General features: G+C 37.5%; 1 protein-coding gene across 5 annotated transcripts in view; it reads left to right on the top strand.

The window, feature by feature from the left end:
- Window positions 1–4,409: 4,409 nt before the first annotated feature.
- Window positions 4,410–21,436, top strand: part of NMD3 (NMD3 ribosome export adaptor) — a 30,971-nt gene continuing 13,944 nt past the window's right edge. Inside the window, exons 1-7 of one of the 5 annotated variants that reach the window (XM_012782776.2) lie at window positions 4,410–4,490; window positions 5,103–5,158; window positions 8,245–8,379; window positions 10,374–10,470; window positions 16,166–16,246; window positions 17,203–17,331; window positions 17,614–17,704. In XM_012782776.2, the coding sequence (XP_012638230.2) occupies window positions 5,115–5,158; window positions 8,245–8,379; window positions 10,374–10,470; window positions 16,166–16,246; window positions 17,203–17,331; window positions 17,614–17,704 (577 nt within the window). In that variant the 5' untranslated portion in view covers window positions 4,410–4,490; window positions 5,103–5,114. The other 4 variants (XM_012782777.3, XM_076004180.1, XM_076004178.1 and 1 more) reach the window with 4 other exon arrangements.

Below are 21,436 nucleotides of genomic sequence, written 5' to 3'. Positions count from 1 at the left end.
TCAAATGTGCTATCACATCTGATGGTGTGAAAAATATCACACTAGGTATTTGAAAGTTCTGTCTAGAATTTCATTGATGAGCAGGTATTAATCGATCATTTATTACTTACTAGGTATTAAAGATACTTAAAATGAATAAAACTCTACCTCTTTTAAAACATTTACTCAACATCTCCAAGGGAATTACGTTGTAATCTAAAACAAAAGAGATAAAAATCCATATGTATAGTAACCCTAATTGGTTAAGAAAGCGATTTTATGGATTCTGATCTAAACCCCCCCCCTTTTTTTTTTGGGACAGAGTCTCACTTTGTTGCCCAGGCTAGAGTGAGTGCCGTGCCGTCAGCCTAGCTCACAGCAACCTCAAACTCCTGGACTCAAGCAATCCTCCTGCCTTAGCCTCCCGAGTAGCTGGGACTACAGATATGTGCCACCATGCCCAGCTAATTTTTTTTCTATATATATATTAGTTGGCCAATTAATTTCTTTCTATTTATAGTAGAGACAGGGTCTTGCTCTTGCTCAGGCTGGTTTCGAACTGCTGACCTCAAGCAATCCGCCCGCCTCAGCCTCCCAGAGTGCTAGGATTACAGGAGTGAGCCACCTCGCCTGGCCTAAAACACTTTTTGATGAATTCATGGATGATGAATTTGGGAAATGAACCTGTAGATTGCTAGGAGGCCACAGTTGTCTCATCCTTTTGGAATTTTATTTTAATATCAAGATAAAACATATAGAATCTAAGTTTGTAAAAATACACTAAACCTTAGATTTGAGTAAGGATAGATAACCTCAATGTAAGGACTACGGGATAGGAGAACTCATTTTTTTCAAGTGTGATTTGACGATTACATAAAAAGCGGATAATGAATTTCTCTCTGGTATAATTTGCCAATATTGTTCTACTCTCAGACTAATCTAGCAAGCTCATCCTAGGCTTGTGGCAGAGATAGTTGAAATCATGCGCTTAATTCTGACATCTAGAGATCATAGCAGTGGGGGCTGGAAGATGGAGGGAAAAACAGAGATACCTTCTGCTGCATAAGTGTTTCATTTATCAAAAGCCTGTGGATAAGAAAAGACAGCTTGAGCCTCAGAAGGGCAAGCAGGCTGGTATGGTGAGGCCATGGGTACAGAGTTAGACAAACAGTAGCTCATGTCCCCGTTCTGCCACTCATTTGGATAAGACTTTGAAAAAATTACTTAATCTCATGCAATACTAGCCCCATCTGTAAAGGTAAGCTCTATGAGGGCAGCGAGCATGCCTGTGTTGTTTACTGTTGTATATGCAGTGCTTAATAAGCCTGGCATTGTAGCATTCAGAGCCAAATCAAATAATTGTTAGAGGAATGTATTAAGAAATAAAAAGAACAACCTTTGACATTTAGAAGCTGGTCTGGCACTCACAGCTAGCCCATATTATTCTCCCATTAGACATAAACAATTAAACAATTTCACACAATACCAACCTCAGACAAAGTTACTTTGAAGCTATAATAAAGTCAAACAAAGCAAGGCAACTTCATAATTTTATCTAAGCACAGACAAAAGTAAGTTTACTTTGCTACCTACATAATACCACACATTCCCTCCCTTCAACAAAATGAGTGACTGCTACTTCTCTGCCAATTTCAGCTTTGTCCTTCTGCCATCCTTCAAATAAATATGATTTATTGAGATATCTAATCATAGAACTGTCCCTGCTTTCTGAGAGAATCCATTCTAGAGCAAACCCCTACTTACTTAGGCCCTCCCAAATCACCCATCCAAAGCCCAGATCCTATGATAGGGTTGTTCTAACACCTGTTACTGAGACATCTATGATTCCCCATGGTGTGTGTTTGTGCTCACTTCAATAAGTAATAAACACAATCTGTTTAACTGTAGCTGTGTTTCTGGTGGTATTTGGTTGAGGGCATAGACAGTGTGAGTGGAAAAAATGGGGAGGAAAAGCAGTGTTGCTTCAGAGTTGTTGTGGGTAGTAAGTGGATAATTTACCAACATATATTGGGGTCCGTTTTGTGGCAGGCACTGTGCTAGGTTCAGGGGATACTGAGAAGAATAAGACTCAAATTGGTTTTCAGGGGTTTGAAAGTGCAGGGCATACAGAGTAGACATTTTATAATCCTATCCATTCAACACCCATTTTAGAGGCATACACCTCCTATGAAGGTGTCATAAAAGGACTACATATAGATGGGGAGCATCTAAATCCTCTAGTTCTTAGAGAAGAAGGCATCAGAAGAGGAGGGGATGTGTGATGGGAAGAATAATGGCTCCCCACTGATGTTCACATTCTATTCCCTGAAATCCATGAATTTATTACCTTACTTTGTAAAAGGGACTTTGTAGATGTGATTAAATTAAGGATCTTTGACATGGGGCAATTATTCCGGATTATCAGGTTGGGCCCAATGAAATGACAAGTATCATTATAAGAGGGAGGCCAGGAGAGTCAGAGAAGGAGATTTGACAGGAAGAAGATGTGGGGCCACAAGCCAAAGAATGTAGGCAGCCTCTAGAAGCTGGAAAAAGCAAGGGAATGGATTCTCTCCTAGAACCTCCAGAAGGAAGGTTTGCCAATCCATTTTAGACTTGTGACCTCCCCTCCCCCCCAACTGTAAGATAATACATTTGTGGGGTTTTTTTTTTTTTCTTCTTCTTCTTTTTAATTTTATTTTTAGAGATGGGCCTTACTATGTTGCCCAGGCTGGTCTTGAACTCCTGGCCTCAAGTGATCCTCCCACTTCAGCTTCTCAATGTGTTGGGATTACAGGCGTGAGCCACCATGCCCAGCTAAATTTGTGTTTTTCTAAGACAACTAAATTTGTGGTAATTTGTTACAGCGACAACAGGAAGCTAATACAGCCTTCATCTTTAAGGCAGAGTGTTCTAAGAATAAGCAAAGGTAGATTATTTTCTGTGAGGACCTGCCCTTGATCTGATTGGCTGTGGGTTTGAGAGGGTGATAGGGTATGTGGAGATCAGTTCCTGAAAGGTCTTTTTTCCATGGAAAGAAATTGGAAATAATCCTGAAGGTGATCAGAGACCACTGAAAGATTAAAATTAGTGGAGTGTGAAAAATCAGAATTGCATTTTAGAAGGATGGATTGGAGTCTGCAAGCAGGGAGAAGGGATGGGAGACAACTTAAATATCCTAGTCAAGAAACAATGAGAGGCCAGGTGCAGTGGCTCACGCCTGTAATCCTAGCACTCTGGGAGCCCCAGGCGGGCGGATCACTCAAGGTCAGCGGTTGGAAACCAGCCTGAGCAATAGCGAGACCCCCGTCTACTAAAAATAGAAATAAATTAATTGGCTAACCAAAATATATAGAAAAAATTAGCCAGGCATGGTGGCACATGCCTGTAGTCCCAGCTACTGGGGAGGCTGAGGCAGAAGGCTTGCTTGAGCCCAGGAGTTTGAGGTTGCTGTGAGCTAGGCTGATGCCATGGCACTCGCTCTAGCCTGGGCAACAAAGTGAGACTCTGTTTCAAAAAACAAAAAAAGAAACAATGAGAGACCTTTTCTGACTACTCTCTGTAAAATGCTCTTGGTTATTCCTTGAAATTTAGGGGGGGAGAAGATTTATAGAAAAATGGTTGTGCTTTTCAAATATTTGCAATCCTGTCATGAGAAAGAGCAATTAGACATGGCCTGTGTTGCTGTAAGATCAAGGGATAATGTCAAAAGGAAATATTAAATGCACTATCAGGAAGCACATTCTAATTAGTCTAAAAATGACATAGACTTCTTCACAGATAATTATTGTCATTCTTTCATCCGTTCAACAAATAACCATTAGAGCAGCTAGGATGTGGCAGGCATCAGACATATAATGGTGAACAAAACAGACAAAAACACTGCCCTCGATCCAGTTTAATTTCTTTGTGTTATGCTGTACTGTTTACAGATAACTTTTATATAAAATAATTATTTAATTAAGAAGCAAGCTCTGAATTGAGAGCTTTATACAAGGACAAGAAGGCTGGGAGTGTGGTGTCTCACGCCTGTAATCCTAGCACTCTGGAAGACCGAGGCGGGAGGATCCCTTGAGCTTAGTAGTTGGAGACCAGCCTGAGCAAGAGCAAGAACCCATCTCTACTAATTTTAGCTGGGAGCCGTGGCCTGCGTCTGTCTGTAGCCTCAGTTACTTGGGAGGCTGAGGCGGGAGGATAGCTGGAGCCCAGGAGTTTGAGGTTGCTGTGAGCTAGGCTGACGCCACTGCACTCTACCTGGGCAACAGAGTGAGCCTCTGTCCAAAAAAAAGAAAGGGACGAGGTTGACTCGGAGTGAACTCTGGCTAGGGAAAACGAGGAAGATAACTCAAAAGCAGCCTGGGAAGGCAAAGGCGCGCCGGGAACTCCCCGCCGCTCTCTGGCTTTGGTCTGTGCCCGCCCCTTTCTCCTCCGGCCGCGGGATTTCTAGCCCTTCTCTCGCGAGATCTTCATGTAGCTAGGCGCCTGCGGGGGCTGCTGGCTAGGTTGCGGAGGTTCGTATTGCTGCGGGCTTTGTGCGAGTCTGGTCCGCCCCGGAGGCGCTAAATAGCTTCTGGGAGCCGAGAGCCCAGTTCTCCGTGCGCGGTGTCCCTAAGGAGCGAGTGCGGTGGGCTCCCGGCTGGGGCCGGCCTCGGTCCGCGTGCGCGTTGCGTGTGAGCCGTGGGCCCGGAACCTGCGTGAGGCCGGGCCCGCGGGATTCTGGGTCGGGGTCGGGTCGGGGTCAGGGTGGCCGGCCGGTGGGCGCAGTGATGCAGTCCGGGGATTCCTGTGGCGCGGTTTCTAGGAACAGCCGACCGGCGCCGGCAGGGGCCCAGTGGCAGGTGGAGAGGGGGAGCCCGAGCGTCGGCCCGCGTTGCCCTTGCGGCCCTCGCCCCGGGTCCGCCCTGGTTGGCACCCGGGCGGGATCCGAGGTCGGCTGCAGAGCGTGGTCGCTCGAGGGTCGTGCAGATGGCAAACTCTGGAAATCCCTTGGTCCTGATCCTAAAGCAGTTTCTTTTCCCGAAGTTTTCGAGTGGAGTTAGTTTTCCTTCTTTCCTGCTTTATGTGAAGTGGAAGGAATGATTTAAATACCAACAATTCTCATTTTCTTTTTTTTAAAATTTAAGGTGTACAGAGCGATGGAGTATATGACAGAACCCGCCGATCGCAAACCTGGACATATGTGAGTTGCTGCCTTTCTTCACTGCCCCATTTATGTTTGAAGATCTTAAATGAGTCTGCGAAACTTTATAATTGTGGGGAAAGTTTCTGGGGAGTGTTCTTTTGTTATAAAGGGGAAAAATGAAAGTTATTTTTGTAGAAAGTCGAATTCATTTTTAGTTATAAAGTTTTTTCCTTGTAAATTATGCTTTAAGAGGATTCAAATAGTCACTGTGTATCCCTCTAGATCGACACTAATTGGTATCTGTTAGCCACATGTGGCTATTTAAGTGTATTTTTTATTAGTTATTATAATGTAATTTAAAATTTTTAATTTTTAAAATTTATTTACATTTTTTTTGTTTTGAAATGGAGTCTCACTCTGTTGCCCAGGCTAGAGTGCCGTGGTGTCAGCCTAGCTCACAGCAACCTCAAACTCTTGAGTTCAAACAATCCGCCTGCCTCAGCCTCCCAGAGTGCTAGGATTACAGGTGTGAGCCACCGCGCCCAGACTATTTAAATTTTTAAATTATTTTTTTAAAATTATTGTTTTTAAATTTAAATTACCTTTTTTTGCTGATCAAATAGACAGTGAGACTTTTAAACTATAATCCTAAAATATACAGTCATGCAGCACAGACCAAGTAGACAAATCTAAAATAAATAGGCCTCTTACCACAACAAGCCTGTACCCATTGCAGCCCTTCTCTCTCAAATGTCCTTAATCTCAAATGAAAACAGTTAATATGGCATAAGCAGAAACCTAGCTATGCAGCCAAAAGAAAAAAACCAAAAGAAAAATAGCAGTTCAGTGGTTAGTTGGTGAAAGGACCACATTCAGTGCCCTTAACTGTGCTGTTTTGCTCTTCTTACTCATGTTTGTTTTGTCCCTTTTCTTCAGCCCATGCATGTTAGCTGTCAATAGGTTTAAATAAGCCATTGGAAAGTTAGTTCTTTGGAGATTATCATGGTGCTGAGCTTCTTTTTTCCATCAGTAGCTCTTAGCAGACACTTCTTATCTGAGGGATCAAAACCCTCCAACCCTCCGCAGAATCTTTCCTTGGAATGGGTTGAGTTTAACTGTCATACTTCTTCAAAATGATGAACACACTCTGCCTGCTGCTGGATAACTGGCATTGCCGGAAAAGCCTGGTGAGCTGTGTCAGGAATTGCTCACTCTCCAGCAGCACCATCCTAGTGTAACCCCAAGCAGTTAGAGCTGGGAAGTTTCCTAAATTAGTTTAAATGGGATAAATTTAAAGACTCGGTTGCTCTGTTGTACTAGCCACATTTCAAGTGCCAAGTAGCCACATGTGGCTGGTGGCTACCATTGGACATAGAAAATTATTGAACTTTTCTTTTGGACAACATTGTTCTATATTGGTGGCTCTCAAACTTTTTCTTTCCACAATACGCTTAGAATTATGATATTCCTGTAATTTATACTGAATCACTAGATGTTGATACACTTCCTAACCTGTTAAAAAAATTCTACTCTGGGTCAATGTTTATATTTTGGCAGTCCCTCTTTTTTTTTTTTTTAATTGCCTTTGGAGTATATTGCTGTCTATTAGAAATTACAATTAGAAATGATTTAGAAATCGGTTTCTACTGGTGTAGTACAGAGGTTTATACATTTTCCAGAAATACTTTAAGAAATGTTTATCAGAAAGAGATGGGTAGGCAACTGTAGTCTTTTTAGCCTTGTTACCATACTCTTGCCTAAGCCATGGTCCTCCGTAGGTAGTCCCTCAGTAAATGAATTAAGAAGTTCTCAGTGCAGCACTGGAGATACTGGTCAGTACAAAGGAGGCATCAACTAAATAGACAGGTGCATTTTTAAAGACTCAGTATTTAGAGATGAGGTTGTTGAATTAAAGAAACAAAATGATCTTATATGCTCTTGACATGGAATTTTCTCTCTTGCTTGCTATTGGTACGCATTTGCCCTGTTAATCTATTCTTAGTTTTCTAATTTTAAGAAAGGAATGGTGAATAACATTGTTTCTCAAATTTTCCCCTTGTTTTCTATTACATTTACAGTTGGGAAATTTATTTTAAATCTGTTTATTGGTAAATAGTAATGTGGATGTTTGCTCAGAAAATGTCTGGAACAATATATACAAATGGTTAATAATAATAGTTATCTCTGGATGGTCTTGGTTTGTTGTGGTATAGAGAGCTTTAACATTTTTTTTATTGTATTTAAGTTTTTGAAATTGAAATTAGTGTAAGTTTTAAATTCATCAATACATCTCCATTCATTTTAATGTAACAATATATTTTCATTTGTTTTTAATAGAAAAGTTTTATTTAGACCTTTGCTGGCTATTAAAATGTAAATTTAAATTAAATAAAATTAAAAATGGAGTTCTTAAGTTGTACTATAGTCACTTTCAGTGGCCCAGTTGTCACATGTAGCTAGTGGCTACCTTATTGGACAGACCAGCAATAAAACATTTCTTTCATTGTATGAAGTTTTGTTGGACAGTGTTGACTCTCTAGACCATTAGGGCATTAGCCTTATTTTGAGAATTTTTGGAATTGTGGCCATCCTTGATTTTTTGCCCCAGTATTCCAAGGCTGTCCTTTATCTATTGCATCTTTGAAGATTGCTTTGTTTCTAAGTTATTTTATTTATTTATTTATTTATTTATTTATTTATTTATTTATTTTTGAGACAGAGTTTCACTTTGTTGCCTAGGCTAGAGTGAGTGCCGAGCAACCTCAGTCTCCTGGGCTAAAGTGATCCTCCTGCCTCAGCCTCCCAAGTAGCTGGGACTACAGGCAGGTGCCACCATGCCCGGCTAATTTTTTGTATATATATTTTTAGTTGGTTAATTAATTTCTTTCTATTTTTAGTAGAGACGGGGTCTCTGTCAGGCTGGTTTCGAACACCTGACCTTGAGCAATCCATCCCCCTCGGCCTCCTAGAGTGCTAGGATTACAGGCGTGAGCCACCATACCCAGCCTGTTTCTAAGTTATTTTTTTTAAAGCACCATAACATTGTGGCCTAACTTGAAGGCTTTTGTTTGGTATTTTTAAAAAAATCTAACTAGTATATTTATTAAACCTAATTTGAAAAATGTATCCTTTATTTATTCAAGCTTGTGCTGTGAGTGTGGTGTTCCAATTAGTCCAAATCCTGCCAATATTTGTGTGGCCTGTTTGCGAAGTAAAGTAGACATCAGCCAAGGTATTCCGAAACAAGTCTCGATTTCTTTCTGCAAACAATGTGAAAGGTACGGTGTGATATTATTTTACCCTACTTAAAGTTGGAATTCATATTTAGAGCACCAACAGGATAAGCAAAGATGTATAAAGTAAAGCATTCGCAGTTGAGATTTTTATTATTTATGTTGATGTTGCCAAAGACTTTAGAATTTGTAATTTTCTAGTGTACTTTTCTAGTTTGCCTTGCTAATCTGATATAGTATAAAGGTATGTTAATCTGTTTTTTTCCTGTAAAAGGATAAAGTTTGGTATGTGTAGTTAATAGATGGAGTTGATGTTTGTAAAGGTGAGAACAGATTATTAAGGACATATTACTATTATCATGAGTTTTTCTCTAGTTATTAGAAGGTGTGTATTATAAAAAGCACCTTATGTTTCAAATAATTTAGCAATATATTTTAAAAACTATGTATTTTGTTTTGAAAACTGTGTCTGCCAGGGTGGGAGAGGGCTGATTGATGAGAAATTACTTAATGGGTACAATGTGAACTATTCAGGTGATGGCTGCACTAAATGCCCAGACTTCATGTAGTATATCCAGGTAACAAAACTGCATGTGTACCCTGTAAATGTACACAAATAAAAAAAAAACGTATTAATGCTAGTATGTAACTAAAATGAGTATAGTTGATGGAAAGGAAGCTTAGTAAATTGTATTTGGAATGATATGAAATTAAGATTGTATTTGAAGGCAGAAGGCTATTTTTGAAAGTTAGTGTTTCATTCCTGTTTATTTTCTTTAGTCGTTGGGATGAACAGGTTATATGTATTAGGCCACTGACTAACACAAAACTGCCCAATGAGTGTAAAATTATATGCCTATTATTTTGCAAATGGGTTAACACTCTACTTTTTGAATGTAGTGTTGGGGGGTGGTTCATGAACCCCTTGAGAATTTGAAAGCTATCTCCCCAGAAAAAGACTTACATGTACATATATACAAACACATAAAACTTTGTGTACTATTTCAGGGAATTTACAGTTTGCAAGCTTAACAAGTATGAAGCTTAATCTATGATAAATACTTGCTATTCCTAAAACTATGGGGGAGTTAAAAAAAGTACTGGACAAAGAATCAGTAGGCCTACTTTGTCTTGGATTTCTTACAAACTAGCTTTTTGAAACTCTTAGCCATTTATCATCTCTGGGTCTCAGTTTCCTCCTCAGAAAGAAGGAAGGGGTTTTATTAGATGATGTGTGAAGCACTTCCTAACTCCAAAATTGTGCTTATAAACAAAGGGAGAGGGGTCTATGTAACATTTTTAATTAAACCTGGAGAAGTGAAAATCAGAACTTTCAGTTACTTAACAAGTATGGCAAACGACATTCATGTAACACCTTTGGAAGTATATATTTAACAAACATTTATTGAACGTCTACTACAGCATGTGCCAGGCACTATACTAAGTCCTGGATAGGCTGGACTAAAAAACTTAAAGCACATGCATAAGGGATTTAAATTTAATTTAGTCAAGTTTTACCTAAGATTTTAAAACTTGAGTTTTATAATTTGAAATTTGAAAAGTCTTGAAATACAGATGTGTAGTCTGAACTATTGCTGATACATAGTGTTGTGAGGTACTAATTTACCTTTTTTGTGAGAATAAGCAGTTCTCAAGCATTTAAGAAGTACATAATAAATTGTTTTAATGCCATTTTGAAATGATTCTTTCTTACCTATTTTTTAGAACATAGCTTCAAGAAACTTTTGGGTGTTTTGTCATCCTCACTGGAATTTTTACTGGTGATCGAAGTAATATGACCACTTTCATAGGTTATTTCAAATTGGCTTTCTCAGTCAGACTTTTACATTTTTAACTAAAGCTGCTGGTTAAATTGAAAGTTTTCTGGAACAACTAAAATGCATTTGTGTTAAGTGCTTCAGGTCAACCTTGGATATCATTATGCCTGATTAATTTTCAGTGTTATATTTGTATATTCAGATGGAAATTTCTATTTTTCCTGAGATATGCTGGATTTCAACATTTATCTTTTCTTTCAGATATTTCCAGCCACCAGGAACTTGGATACAGTGTGCTTTAGAATCTAGGGAACTTCTTGCTTTGTGTTTGAAAAAAATCAAAGCTCCTTTGAATAAGGTAGGGCAAACAGCTAAAATCAGTGTTTATGAGTATGTTTTCATTAAAGCTCTCATTTTCAGGAAATTCTTATGAGTAGGTTTTTCAAAAATAACTGTTATATTTTACCGTTGTTACCAATAGCATGCCACTGCAAATGCTGTTCTAATTTTTAAAGTTATATTCCTTTTTATGAAAAATGAAAATATCTTTTTGCTTTAAAAGATATAGAATTTTTTCATTTATTATTTATTGATGACTTATGTATAATAATTTTTTTTCTGAAAATGTTTATATAAAACAATCACTAAACATAATTGAGGAGATTTTAATATTAGGACTGTGTTATTTGGTTTCTTTTTATTTTTGTTATTGCTCTGGAAAGAAAATATTTGTGCCTGTCATTTAAAGTCAGTGCATAAATGTCTACAAAAAACAAATTGTTTAGAGTTTGGTTTATTTCTTGATGTAACACTTTCAGTTTTCTTTATCTTAAACTTTATGACTCACATGTAAGTTTCTAATTGAAACGGACTGTTTCAGTTTGAAGACTTCCAATTCTCCTTTAAGCTGTGATAAAATTTTGTGTAGTAGTTCTTTGAAATTTCTTCCTTTGTTTTCATGCTGGTCCCCATCCCCTGGAATTTCTATTAGTCAAATGTTGGCCTTCCTGGCCTAAAACTTTTTCTCTTCTTATTTTTTACAATCTTTTTTTTTTCTTTTTTTCCTTAGGTTCTTGGTGATTTCCTTTACTTTATTTTCTAATCTTTCTATTAATTTTTTTCCAGTAGTAATATTTTTAAGTTCTAGAGTCTTTCATGTTCTTGATGCATTCTGTCCTTGAATTTTTCTAAAGATATTGATGATAGGATTTTTTTTTTTTTTTTTTTAAGTTTCCTTCTATTCTCTGATTTCTGTCTGGTTTTTCTTTGGAGTCAGTTTTTTGTGTATCTTGGTTTTTTGATTTTATACTTCAGGCTTTTGTCAAATGTCTGGCGAGTCTTAATTCATTAATTCATTAATCAGATGTTTATTAAGTACCAGGTCTGTGCCAAACTACTTTTGGTGTTGGGAATAAGAGAGACAATCCTTGTCTTAGAAAGCTTATATTCTAGTTGGGGTGGGGAGGGGTAGAGTAGGTAATGAGCAAAACAGGTAGATATGTTATATGATATATTAAAAGGTACTCGGGAGGCTGAGGTGGGAGGATCACTTGAGCCCAGGAGTTGGAGTCCAACCTGGATAATATAGTTGAGACCCTGTCTTTAAAAAAGGCACAAATTCCATGCAGAAAGAAGCTAGGAACTGTAAAAGAGTTGTGCAGGGAAGAGTTGTAATTTAAAATAAGGGTGTTTAGGGGAGGCCTCACTTAAAAGGTGACATTTGAGTAAACATTAAAGGTGGTAAGGGAGGAAGGTGTAGAGAAATATGGAGGAAGAACATGATGAGAAAAAAAAATAGGCTGGGTACGGTGGCTCACGCCTGTAATCCTAGCACTCTGGGAGGCCGAGGTGGGCGATTGCTCGAGGTCAGGAGTTCGAAACCAGCCTGAGCAGGAGTGAGACCCCATCTCTACTATAAATAGAAAGAAATTAATTGGCCAACTAATATATATAGAAAAAATATTTAGTCGGGCATGGTGGTGCATGCCTATAGTCCCAGCTACTCGAGAGGCTGAGGCAGTAGGATTGCTAGAGCCCGGGAGTTTGAGGTTGCTGCAAGCTAGGCTGATGCCCTGGCACTCACTCTAGCTTGGGAAACAAAGTAAGACTCTGTCTCAAAAAAAATAAAAGAACAAAAGATAAAAGAAAAAAATAATCCAAGAAGCATAGAGACCAGAAACAAAAGCCCACCTGTGTGGTTAGAGTGGTGTAGTGAGGGAAAAGCAGTGGGGGATAAAGTCAGAGAAGACATGAAGGTCAGAGTATGTCTGGCCTTGTAGGCCTTTGTAAGGACTGGTTTTTACTCTGAGTGTGTGCATTTGGAGGGTAAAGGGCAGAGTAGTGAGATGATAGGATTTATCAGGATCCCTCTGGCTGTTATGTTTAGAATAGATGTGAAGGAGATAAAGTTTGAAGCGATTATAATAATCATGAGAAATGATGGTTTTCAGCAGTGGAGGTAGTAAGAAGTGGACAGATTCTGGATTTATTGTGCAAGTACTCAGTAGCATCTGCTGATGTAATTGGATGTAAGAGACAGAAGGGTTAAGGATGACATCCACTGTACTTGACCTGCGCACAGCCAGAGGGAGGGAGTTGCCATTAGAGAGTAAAAGCTTCAAGAAGAGCAGATCAGGATGGGAGAGATCAGAGCTCATCTCTAACTGGTTCTTAGGTATCTACTAGGCATTTATGTGGAAATACTGAGTAGGCAAGTGGATAAATAAGCAGGGGAGTGGTCCAGATTAGAAGTAATGAATTTGAAAGTCCTGAATTGGATGAGGTTACCTAGGGAGTCTAAATAGAGAAGGGAAGAAAGTAGAGGACTGAATTCTGGAATCCTTTAATGATAAAAGTTTAGGTAGATGAGGAACCAACAAAAGAGACTGAAAATAGCTGCTGAAGAGATAGGAGGAAAATTAGGTGAGTGTGATGTCCTGGAAGGCAGGGGAAATGTTTCAAGAAGGGAGTGAGTGGCTATGTGATTTGCAGCTGCTGGGTCAAGTGATGAGTTCTGTAGACTTAGCAATGTGAATGTCATTAGTAACGCTGACAAGCAGTTTCTATCTGGTGATGGTGGTAAAGACATGATTTGAATGGAAATGAGAGAGTGCAAGATGGAATGGAAAATAGTAAGTATAGATAATTCTTTTGAAATTTGCTGTAATGGAAAACAAAGAAATGGGGCAGTGACTGGAGGGGAAATTCGTGAAGGGACACATTTCTTAACATGGGAGATACAACTGTATTTGTAAGCTCTGGGAATGATAGAGTATAGATGGAAAATTTTGTGAAACTGCAGGGAGACAGAATAATTGGCTGGGGGTTGTCCTTAAGGAGTGGAAAAGAGATAGGTTATAGCATATAGTAGAAGAATACATTTCTTCATTCATTCATACATTCATTCATTCATTCATTCATTCAAGTATTCAGCACTTACTCTGTCAGGCACATTTTGGGAGGCTGGAATATTTCATGGGACAAAATAAAGTGCTCTGTAATGGGGCATTCAAGAGGTTGGTCTTGATAGGAGTGTGGATAGTTCATCCGTGGTAACAGGAGGAAAGGTGTTAAATGGGAATTTCTGGAAATTCTCTTCTGATTTCTTATTATTTTGTGAGAAGAGAAAAGCAGGGGCAGTAGCTATGAGGGGAGAGCTGTTACAGGTTTGAGGAGAGCGGGGATGGTATTAAATAGTCTCCTAGGACAGTGGGAAAAGGAATGCACCAGAATGATGTTGTGTGGGTGCTGGGCAGTGCTAAGGGTTACTGTTATAAATTTAAAGACTAGCCAGCATGGTGTGCGTTTGTTTCTCTAGCCCCATCAGCTACATAGAGTAGGCAGAACGTTGGATTTAACCAAGTTTATGATTGAGCCTAGTGACTACGGTAAAGTGAGGGAGGGACCAAGGCAATGAAGAGTCTGTGTATGGGAATAATTCTGATGATTGAGTTTTAAAATTAACTGGGATAGGATGGAACAAGTAGATGAAGAGGAATGAGCGATAGTGAAAAGGTGGATTGTCTGTTGCATTAGATTGAAGGATTTTTGATGCCCAGGAACTAGAGGAAATAAGCTGGAAAGTTAGGAGGTGGTAGTCAGGGGGGTAGGATGTTTGTTATTGAGATTTGGAAGGAGTTGCAGTTATTGGTAATAAAAGGATTTGAGAGCCTGAGATAGGAAGGAGGACAAGATCTTGGGGGGAAAAGAACTCAAAGAATGGTGAGGTCTGGATATTGTGGGGATCATCTGTGTGAATATTGAAATTGCTAAGTATTAATATTGTTGGAAAGGATGACAGTGAGCCAGGAGCTAAAATCTTTGAGAAATGAGAGTGAGGGATACAAAGATTAACAGATGACTATAACAAAGAGTAATTAATAGTAGGTGGTAGAGTCTGATGACTTTAGACTCAAGGCTGGGTGTATTTAAGAGAATGGAGGGAGAATGGTCTGGAATTAGCAATCAAGAGCAAGGATACCTATCTAGTGCCTGGTCCTGTGATAGGAAGGAGATGAGAGAAAAATCAGTCATCACTTTAAATAGCTGCAGGGAACAGTATAATCAGACTAAAAAGTGAAGGGAATGTTCAGCAAAGAGCTTGAGAATTTAGGAGGTTTTGTTGTTACTGAATGTTGTGTTCCAGAGGGCACAGTAAAGGTTTTGGGGTTTGAGGAGGAGTATTAGATGGGGACAGAATGGAGAATATGTGGAACCATATGGAAATTGGAGTATAGAAGATGAAGGGTGACTGAGGTATCTGGGACTATAGTAAAGAAGGATAAAGGGCCCACTAAAGTTGATTAGTTGTGGTTGTCTGTGGACAAATTGTGTGGTGAGGTTGTACTGGGGAATGCTGAGGTGGATGTCAAGGGACCCTCTCTCCATTCCTGCAGATGAAGGTTGGAGCCTGAGAGAAGGGATGGAGATTGAGGGAATAGGAATCTGCCTGTCACAGTACATGGTGTGGCTTGTTAGCTACTAGGCTTTGCTTTAGGGGAACCAGTTATATGAGGACAGTTTTACTCAGGAGTGCTGCGTATACCTTAGCTAGTCTAGTTTTCACCAGACAATACTTGATAAAATTATAATCTGCTTGCAGATACCTCCCAAATGTGTTACCTACAGCCTAAATTTCTTCATAGATCTCCAGACCATGTGTATTAATATCTTACTATTCACTGAACAAGTCCACTTGGATATCTCATAGATACCCTCTTAAACTTAAATGTCTGAAAGCAAATGTAACATCTATTAAATCTGTTGTTTATTTATGTCAGAAAAATTGTACTACCTGGTTACCCAAGCTGGATACTTGAGCTTCATTCTAAAGTCTGTTCTCCTTCTCCTTCCCATATCTAGTTGTCATTAAATCTTACAGATTTTCTCTCCTAAATAGCTCTTGGATCTGCTTCTGTTGTTTCCAGTGCCTCTCAGCTCCTGCCCACGTTATTACATCAGCTTTCATTGTTATTCTCCCACCTGACCCCATCCATTGTCCCTATCCACCTATTCTGGCCATATTGAGTCATATTAATTTCCTCACATATATTAATAGCAAATAGGTTTTGACCTGTGCAGATACTGCAGATTTAGCAGTGAATTATGATTGTGGGGTTAGTATTCAGTGCATGAAACTTCCTCCAATGAATATCCATTCTTAAAAAAAAAAGTCATAGACTTAATATAGAGAAAATAATCCAAGTGGAAACTTTTGTTACCAGGTCTTTATTTTCTTCCAGAAAATATAATTTCCTTTCAAAGAATGGTATACTTTCTTTAGGGAAAATGATTTTTTTTTTTACTATGCAAATACTTTAATTTTTGCTTGAATTATATTACATTAATGTAGTCATTGGATTATCCTTTTAATTCTGGTATTGTTGCCATACTTCTGATGATAAATCTTTTTTTTTGTGGTGATGGTATATAGTGATGCTAATCACAGATTTCTTAAGCATCTTTTGAAGTCAGTTTAATAAGGAGTTCTTTCATCTTTTTTTTTCCTCCTCAGGTAAGAACTTATATTTCTTTTTGTTTATGTTTTATTGAAGGTTCGGCTTGTAGATGCAAGCTTTATTTGGACTGAGCCCCATTCTAAGAGACTTAAAGTTAAACTGACTATTCAGAAAGAGGTAAGTTGTACATAGTTTTCTCAGCATGATTAAAGTGTGGGTAGTGAGAATGAGGGCCTGATGTTAAATTATTTTATGGATTGAACAACTTAAAAGGGAAAGAATACACTCTTAATTTTAGCCTTGTTTTCTTTTGATCATATGTACAAGTAATTAGATCACTAGTAAGAGTAGCCATTGCTCATGATTAGTGGGCTAAGTATCTTTTCCAAAGTTATTTTTATTAGGAAAAGGACTAAAGTGAAAACATGAGCTAAGCCATTACTTCTCATACTTGGCTGATGGTTATAATGACTTATAGAACAAAGTTAAAATCTTTGGATGTGAGGCTGAGGAATTCGTATATAGGTTGAGTATCCCTTATCTGACATGCTTGGGACCGGAAGTGTTTCAGACTTTGGATTTTTTTGGATTTTGGAATATTTGCATTATACTTACTGTTGAACATCCCTAATCTGAAGTGCTCTAATTAACATTTCCTTGTAGTGTCATAATAGATGCTCACAAAGCTTTGGATTTGGGAGCTGAAATTTCAGATTTCAAATTTTTGGATTTGAGGTGCTCAACCTGTATTTAAAAAGCTTCCCACATGATTTCTGATCAGCTATGTTTGGGACCCATTAAATTAAGTAATATTTTCTTTTTGAGAGTTTTCCTAATGTTTTTCTTCTAAAGATGAATTCTGTGTATTTATACACACAAATAAGTTCTTTAAAGAATATCCTTATAACCATTTCAACAGTAAATTTGAAACTTTAATTCTCTAAATCTTAGCGATTAAACCTGTTTACCTTTCTTGAAATGCTATAACGTATGACTTTAAAATTGACTAATGTCCTCAAGGCATTCATGAAAAAAAGTTTAAAGCAAAATATGAAAGCATCTTTTTTAAGAAAAGTATTTGTTATTAAACAGAACTGTAAGAATGAAGGAGTATAATTGTTCTTCTTTATCAGGTGATGAATGGTGCTATCCTTCAGCAAGTGTTTGTGGTGGATTATGTTGTTCAGTCCCAAATGTGTGGAGATTGCCATAGAGTAGAAGCTAAGGATTTCTGGAATGCTGTGATTCAAGTCAGACAAAAGGTAATGAGAGAAAGGTGATGAATGAGTCCTACATCTTGTTTCTCATCTTTGTCAATAACAAACAGCTAGGAAAGCCTCCTCATTCCTCGCTAGGTACCAGGGATAGTCTAGGTCCCTGGAGCATTCTCCTTTGGAAATAGGTCATTATTACATTTTAGATAATCTTTGAAGACTTCTTGTTTAGAAAATGAGTGTGCTATATTTATATATGGTATGTGTGTGCTATACCTATAAATGGCTTGTTTGGGGCATTTAGTGATTTAATAATGCATTTATATTTAGACTTTGCACAAAAAAACTTTCTACTATCTGGAGCAGTTGATTCTGAAATATGGAATGCATCAGAATACACTTCGTGTCAAAGAGATTCATGGTGAGTTAAAATTTAAAAGCATTTGAAATGATGTCAAAATTTTATTTCAGGCTGGGCGCGGTGGCTCACACCTGTAATCCTAGCACTCTGGGAGGCTGAGATGGGTGGATTTTTTGAGCTCAGGAGTTCAAGACCAGCCTGAGCAAGAGCAAGACCCCATCTCTACTAAAAAAAATAGAAAGAAATTAGCTGGACAACTAAAAATATATATAGAAAAAATTAGCCGGGCATGGTGGCGCATGCCTGTAGTCCCAGCTACTGGGGAGGCTGAGGCAGGAGGATCGCTTGAGCCCAGGAGTTTGAGGTTGCTGTGAGCTAGGCTGATGCCACAGCAATCTAGCCCGGGCAACAGAGTGAGACTTTGTCTCAAAAAAAGAAGAAAAAAAATTTTCATTTCAACTCACCTAAGTAATCTCCTTGCTGATAATATCTGGGTTAGTACTGTCCAGAAGAACTTTCTGTTAGGAAGAAAAAAATCTTAGTTCTCTATTTGTCTAGTATAGTAGTCACTAGCCACATGTGGCTGTTGAGTACTTGAAATATGGCTAGTACAGCTAAAGAACTGAATTTTTAATTTTCTTCTATTTTAATGTAAATTTACATTAAATAGCCACATGTGGCTAGTGGCTACTCTGTTGGATAGCACATATCTAGAACTAAGGTTTTTTTCTTTCATATTCTCCATTTCCAATTTAAGGCATTTATTATTAAGCATCTAGTTTGTGATAGATGCTATTCTGGGTTCTTAGAACATAAAGATGAATTAGTATTCCTGCCCTCAGTGGATTATTTATCTTGCTACCAGATGAGTAAACCAGATTTAGTAAACTGCATTAATAGAGTGTAAAGTGCTATCATAGAAAATTCATCAAAAACTTGTTTTATGTAGAAAGATCAGTTTCTGATTAGAAGAAGATAATTATTTTTGAGATCTGTAAGATTTCTTTGTAATGTTTCTGTGTTTGCCCAGAGAGGTATTTGTGATGTATTAATTCAAAGGCATAAACTTACAATAACAAATAGTGATATACAAATAATATAATTAGATTTCTTAAGGATGGGATTTTTAAAACTTTTGCATATTTCTGGAGTTAATAATATAAAATATAAGTATATTTTAGTAAACTCAAGACTCTTGCTAAAGGATGATGTTTTTGGTTGGTGCTTCCTACTGCTAGATGAATTGTTTTCCTAGTCTTTTTTTTTAAATTTCAAAGTATTATTTAAGGGGTACAAGTGTTTTCATTACATGGATATCTTGTATAATGCTTAAGTCAGGGCTTTTGGTGTGCACATCACCAGATTAGTGCTCATTGTACCCAATAGGTAAGTTTTTATACCACACCCACCCTGCCGCTCTTCCCCCTTCTTAATTTCTCATGTCCTTTACGTTGTTTTGTGCCCCTGTGTACCCATTGTTTAGCTCCCACTTATTAGAGAGAACATGCGGTGTTTGGTTTTCCATTCCTGAGATACTTCACTTAGAATAATGGTCTCCAGTTCCCTCCACGTTACTGCAAATGACATTATTTCATTCTTTTTTATGGCTGAGTAGTGTATATATATGTACTTGATTCCACATTGTTACAATTGTGAACTGTGCTGCGATAAACATTCAAGTGCAGGTATCTTTTCTTTTGTTTGTTTTTTTCTTGCTGATTTGTTTGAGTTCTTTGTAGATTCTGGATATTACTCCTTTTTTTAAAGTATACGTTTAGTGATAGCTGTTCTTGAAGGAATGACCATGTTCTTAAATTATACTTCTTATTTTAAAACTGTGAGTTCCACTGTTACTTACTGGTCTGTTATTCATTTGTCTTGTTTGTGTTGAGAAAAGTGCTTTTACAAGTGTGATCTCTGCATTAAATGGGGGAAAAATTAGTATCAGTTATGTCACCTGGAGAAAATCTTTTAAGCTTTGCATCTGACCAGAGTGTATTACCACTAGACACAGCATTAATAGTTACGTTGGTGAATTAGTGAGTGGTTATTATGGGTAAGGTACCTTCCTGCCTGTTGAACTGGTTATTGTGGCTAGCTGTTGGACAGTAATACACCTTTGTTCTATGTAACTTTGTTCTGACTAACTATTTTGGAGATAAAGAGACCCAAATATTCTAGCTAAGGAAGCAAAACGCTATTATACTATTAGTTCATCACCTTGGTAGAAATATTCTTACACAGAATTTTTGGGTAGTGAAAGACTTGGATACATTTCGCAATTTCTTTAAAAATCAAGAGTGTTTAGGTTTAACAACCCGTCTTCTATCCAGAGGATTGAATCTGGGTTTTTTTCCTACTAGTTCTTGGTTTGATTTAAGTGAATATTTGTTTGTTTATTTGTAACTTTATTTAAAAAATCATAATAATCATTAAAATTCAAACATAGAAGTGTGTCTGAACAAAGGACCTGTACTTGACCATTATCCACCTGTCATCCCCAGAGATAGCCCCTTAAACCAAAATGGTATAATATTATTAATATTATATGCTCTGTAAATTCTGGTGATAATGGACATTGCCCCTCATATGTGGGATTGTTCTGTAAAGTTTTGTGACTTGCTGTCTTAATTTATTTGGAAACCTTTCCACAACATTACACATAGTTTTATCTCACTATTTTTAATTGCTTTGTAGTATTATATTGGTTAATAATTAGTCAGTAATAATACCACAAAGCTACAGACAGCACTGTAACAGATATATTTATGTGTATATGTAATTGTTTTTCTTTGGGACTGATTTAAAGAATTGAAATTACTAGACAAGAGTATGCAAATGTTAAATTTTGATACATAACTGCTTAATTGTTTTCAAAAATAATGCCAATTTACATTCCCATCACTTATAAGAGTTTCGTTTGTCCATATACTTGCCAACACTGGATAAAACTATATTGGCCTTTCTGATTTTTGCTGTTGTAATGGACAAAATAATGACATTTTGTTTTAATTTTCATTTTCTTGATTACTAATGAGGGTTAACATATTTTTATATGTATATTAGCCATTTTGTTTATCTCTAATGTGAATTGTCTGTTCTTTCATTCATATATCTGTTTTCCTAATTTATTTTATATCTTTTATTCAGGATATCTATCTCATTATGTAGATATCTATAGAGAGGGAGAAAGGCTGAGAGAGCAAATACTTTTTGGCAGTGCACCATTTTTTTTTAAATCATTCTTTAGTTACATAGCTATAGCTTATGGCTTTTGTGTCTTATATGGAAGTTTTCTGTACTCCCAAGATTATTCTTAAGGAGTAGTGCTTTGGTTTATGTTTTGCTTTTGGACCTTTAATCATAATCTGGGAGTAGTTTTGTCCAAAAGATAAACTCATTGTCTCAATACTTAACTACTGAATAGTCTTTTCGCCACTGACTTGAAATATTTCTTATATACATTAAATTCCCTTATATACACCTCACTTCTGGACTTTATTTTATCTCACTGCTTCTACATAGTATGTAAATTATTATATATACTTCACAGTATGTGCCTGCTTCATGAATATTTTTTTACAAAGTTTTTTGGTTGGTGTTTTTAAAAGCATGGATGTGGAACCAAATTTTGTTAGTTTGATTCTCTGTCCTGCCAGTTTTTTGCTGTATGATCTTGGGTGTGTTATTTAACTTCTCTGAGCCTCAGTTTTTCTCTCAGTAAAATGGAGAGGATGATAATAGCACTCACCTCATAGCATTATTGTGAGGATTAAATGAACTAATCAGAGT

The sequence above is a fragment of the Microcebus murinus genome, chromosome 1, assembly GCF_040939455.1.
Source record: "Microcebus murinus isolate Inina chromosome 1, M.murinus_Inina_mat1.0, whole genome shotgun sequence".
Lineage (NCBI taxonomy): Eukaryota > Metazoa > Chordata > Mammalia > Primates > Cheirogaleidae > Microcebus > Microcebus murinus.
This window is presented reverse-complemented; position numbering and strand designations above follow the sequence as displayed.